Below are 4,122 nucleotides of genomic sequence, written 5' to 3' on the forward strand. Positions count from 1 at the left end.
AGCAGTGAACACTCTTAAATATCTATTTTTTATTATTATATTGTGTCTCATTTGCCTAATACTAGAAATCCGATAAGTATTGTTAAATGAATAAATTAGTCACCAAATCTTTTGCATGAATTGTTATGCCAGTTAGCATTCTAAATTACAAAGAGTAAGTGATCATTTCCACACAGCTTCAACAGCAATGTTTTGTGAGCTAAAAAGCTCACAAAAAACTTATGAACCAATAGATGAGTTCTCATCCCTAAAAGATGAGCTATGCTTTTTCTTTATTAATGAGATTAAATTGCTTTTAAAATGTAATTTCAGAAGTTATTGATTTTCTTCATTAATTATTTGAGAATTAAGTATGAATTCTGCCAAAACTTTTATAGGAACATTTGTTTACTCAATTTTCATGAACTCTATGTTTCTTACCAATATGAGTCATCCCCTATCACATATGTTATAATTTTCCCAAGTTAATTTTTTATCCTTCCATGCCTTTAGTGGTACTATCTGATACTTAGACTTTAATTTTAATGTGGTTAACTGTACCACATTTTCACTTATGTATTCTAGATTTTGTGTTATTTTGAAAATCTTCTCAATAAATTAACTACATTTTTGGTATTTTATTGCAATTGTGGTTATACAGCTATAAATAGCTGACAAAACTCATTTAAATTTGCATTTAAATTTATTGAATTTTATTGCATGCAAATTATACAGCACTAAATGTGATTTAATTTTTTTACAATGCAAATTCATTTCACCTATGTGCATGTACATATGTGTGTGTGAATGCATGCACATACAATACGGAGGAGGAGTCCGGGGAGATTGTTAGTGGAAGGAGTGGGGACCGAGGAACACAAGAGTGAAGAGGTGATAGTGGGAAGGAGGATGAAGTCGGCCTCCTGGTCATGCCTGAGGGACACAGTTACATACACGAAAGGAACCAGAAGTTGAAAGAACAATGCTTCTTGAAACTACTTCGGTCCCTTCTTTTAAAAGGAAAACACAGAAAGAAGAAAAAACACAAAACACACAAAAATGCAAGCTTTTTCCTCCTGAACCCTTTCCCCATCCTCTGTCCACCAAGGCCTCAGCAGCCACCAGCAGACACAGGGGAGCAGAACAAGGATGACACAAACAGGAAAATCAAGCAGGCTGGTAACAAGTTGGGGAGCAGATTCTGGACTTTATTTCTTCAGTTTAGGCAGCAGGATACAGCAGTGTGAACTGTGGAGGAACTGGGTGTGTGCTTTGCGTTCCCAGGGAAGCCATGGATATGCAGAAGAAAGTCTCTGAACGCCATTAAAGAGAAAGATTTTGGGTTTCCTGACACCAGGCCAGAGGGATTCTCCAGGCAAGACTTCAAGCTTTTGCTGGAACCTCTCAGCTATTCAGGCAGATTCGGAAGGAAGAGGAAGTCAAGGTCCACTTCAGCAACAGCCTCCAGAATGCTGGCCGCTGCCCGCTCCGCAACAGCTGGATCCCCCTGAGGGCTGGCTGCAGCAGTCAGAGCTCTGGGGTCTGTGGCAGTGGGACCTGCGGTGCCTGTGGTGGCTCAGGCAGCAGCCACCTCCCCCAGAGCTGCAGCAGCCCCCAGAGCTGGAGCCACAGCAGCCCCCAGAGCTGGAGCCACAGCAGCCTCCGGAGCTGACACTGCAGCAGGAAGAGACTGGAGGGCACTTAGGGGGACACTTTGGGGGACACTTAGGGGCAGGGCACTTGGGAGTGCACTTGGGGGTGCACTTGGGAGGGGGCTGGCACTGCTGCTGGTTCTGCTGGCAGGACATCTCGGCAGTAGGTACTTAGGAGCTGAGGGAGAGTCAGACAGAAAATCAGACCTAGGCAGAGGTCACCCCTGCCCCTCTGACAGTCTTAGCATGACTTATACTTATAGAAACATCATGTCCAATAGTTTCACTTCCAATACTTTCCCCAAATTCTCTCATCATCTCTTTGCAAGCTCTGGATACCCTTGTATGTTATCCGTTACACAAAATAGTAAATTAAGACCAAACAATATTACAAAATGCATTTGACAGTCTAAAGTGTTGTAAGTGAATGAATAAATTATTCCTAAATATGTCTTCACATCCTGAAATTAAATGATTTATAGGTCATTTAGGGAAAATTATTTCTTAAAGACAAAAAATAGTCACTACCTTTTGTAACTTGCAAGGTAGTTTTACTCTGTAAGATCCATACTACGAAAGATCTTGGATATTCCTGGCTCAGTAAACTCACTTTGTTGAAGCAGAGACAGACAAACCCATAAATTCCTGCAGCCCTGGAATTTGAATCCTGGCCTCTTGATCTCAGGCTGGAGCTCAGACTTCCTCAGCTCACCACTTGCTAAAGCTGATGGGCTGGCATGGTGGGTCTCAGGCTTGGTGTGTCCTAATCAACCTGAGAAGTTTGTGAACGAATCCCAGACCCATAAAAATGTCAGTTCCATAAGCCCAAAGGAGCCTCTGGTCCCCTGTCCATGGCTCCAGCTCTTCCCTGCAGACAGGGACAAGGTTGTATTTTCAGAGGTGGGCTCCCTTCCTGTGGCCTATCAGAGTGCCCCAGGTCTCTGCGCTTCAAGGTTTCCCATCCTGAGGGGCCTGCTCCACCCTAGAGCAGTGTTTTCGGAGCCCAAAGGCACAGCCAGCCCGTTCTTCTTTCTGTCCCAGTTATTACCAGTCTCCTCCCTGTCCCCTATTCCATCAGTCTTCTCAAGAAAACTCCCCACCTCTAACAACATGGCCTCCAGCCGCGGAGGCCCTGCCTACCACCCCTCCTACCCTGATCTGAGCATCCCTCTGTGGAAGCCCCTGCTCCTGTTCCCAGAGGACACATACCAAAGTCACAGGCAGCACAGGGTCCTTCAGCACCTCAGGATGTGAGTGAATGGGGTGCTCTGGCCCTGAGCCCTTTTATCCCAGCCTGAGTTTCTGCCTCCTGTGGTGAGACAGGGCCTGGGCATGAGAGGACTCGCCTCCTGATACCCACGTGGGTCCTGTGATGGGTGGTGACTGGCAGCTCCTCACCTGTCTCCCTCCCCATGTTGAGGGCAGCTGCTGCTGAATAGGAGTAGGGCTGCTTAAAAAAAAAAAAGGGTGAGGACAATTTATACATGACTTTCTGCCCCATTCTTCCTGGTAAATCCCAGCCTTGACTGCTTTTTAGTTCTAGTTTTTGCACATTGGCTCCCAATTCCTTTGTTCCTTCTTGTTGCTCGTGGAACTCATTGGCTCTTGGCAGCTGAGTTCGGACTGTAATTTAGAGATTCTTTCACATATTCCCACTTAAGTCTAGGTAATCCTCCCAGGCTACCAGGGGTCAGCTAACTTCTGTCTGCAGCCCAAATCTGCCTGCTTCCTGATTTGGATAGCCTGCGAGGTTTTTATGTGTTTAAATTGTCGAGAAAAGAAAGCAAAAAAGGAAAATGTTTTACAACATATAAAAATTATATTAAATTCAAATTTCACGCTCCATAAAGTTTTATTTCTCTGACTCAGATAATGAGCCACATTCTTTATTTTACTGATTGTGTCTGTGGTTCTTTTCACACTACAATGGAGAGCTGAGTAACTGGGATAGAGATGCTATGGTTCCCAAAGCCTAAAATATTTATTCTCTTACAGCTTGTAAAAAAAAAAGAAAAGAAAAGAAAAGAAATGCTGACCTGATACATTCCATTATATTTAAGAGCTTGCAGTCAGACAGGCTAGAAAACTGTCCTGGTTCTGCCATCTAATGTCTGTCTGTACTTGTGAAAATTACTTTACTTGACTCCTTTTTAGTTTGTTGTTCTTGTTTGTTCCTCAGTTTAAAAGTACAGATAGTAATACAGATATCTCTAAGGGTATTGTGCCAGCCAGTAAAATAATATAAGGAAAGAGTCTGGTAGAAGGTCCGTGAGATGACAGACCCTTAAAAAATGTGATGCCTACATATGCATCAATAAAGGAATAGGTATCATTTTGAAGTCATAGCTGCTTTCCAAGATGGAGGGGTTGGGGTGTAAATCTGGGATTTGGGATTGTTTGGTTTTTTGATTGTTTCCTTTTTTAATGTTTAAGACCGCTTCCTTTGCTCTGCTAAGTATATTGATGTATTTGACTATGAAGTAGGAATGAC

General features: G+C 43.1%; 1 protein-coding gene across 1 annotated transcript; it reads right to left on the reverse strand.

The window, feature by feature from the left end:
- Positions 1-663: 663 nt before the first annotated feature.
- LOC105497900 (late cornified envelope protein 1C-like) lies at positions 664-2,891 on the reverse strand. The gene is made up of 2 exons (XM_011769423.2): positions 2,841-2,891; positions 664-1,809 (listed from the first exon to the last, which is right to left on the reverse strand). The coding sequence occupies exon 2, from the start codon at positions 1,785-1,787 to the stop codon at positions 1,431-1,433; it is 357 nt and encodes a 118-aa protein (XP_011767725.2). The 5' UTR covers positions 1,788-1,809; positions 2,841-2,891; the 3' UTR covers positions 664-1,430.
- Positions 2,892-4,122: the final 1,231 nt, after the last annotated feature.

The sequence above is a fragment of the Macaca nemestrina genome, chromosome 1, assembly GCF_043159975.1.
Source record: "Macaca nemestrina isolate mMacNem1 chromosome 1, mMacNem.hap1, whole genome shotgun sequence".
Classification (NCBI taxonomy): domain Eukaryota; kingdom Metazoa; phylum Chordata; class Mammalia; order Primates; family Cercopithecidae; genus Macaca; species Macaca nemestrina.

Excerpts from the sequence above, each read along its gene's own strand:
- LOC105497900 (XM_011769423.2), bottom strand. The coding sequence starts at position 1,787 with ATGTCCTGCCAGCAGAACCAGCAGCAGTGCCAGCCCCCTCCCAAGTGC.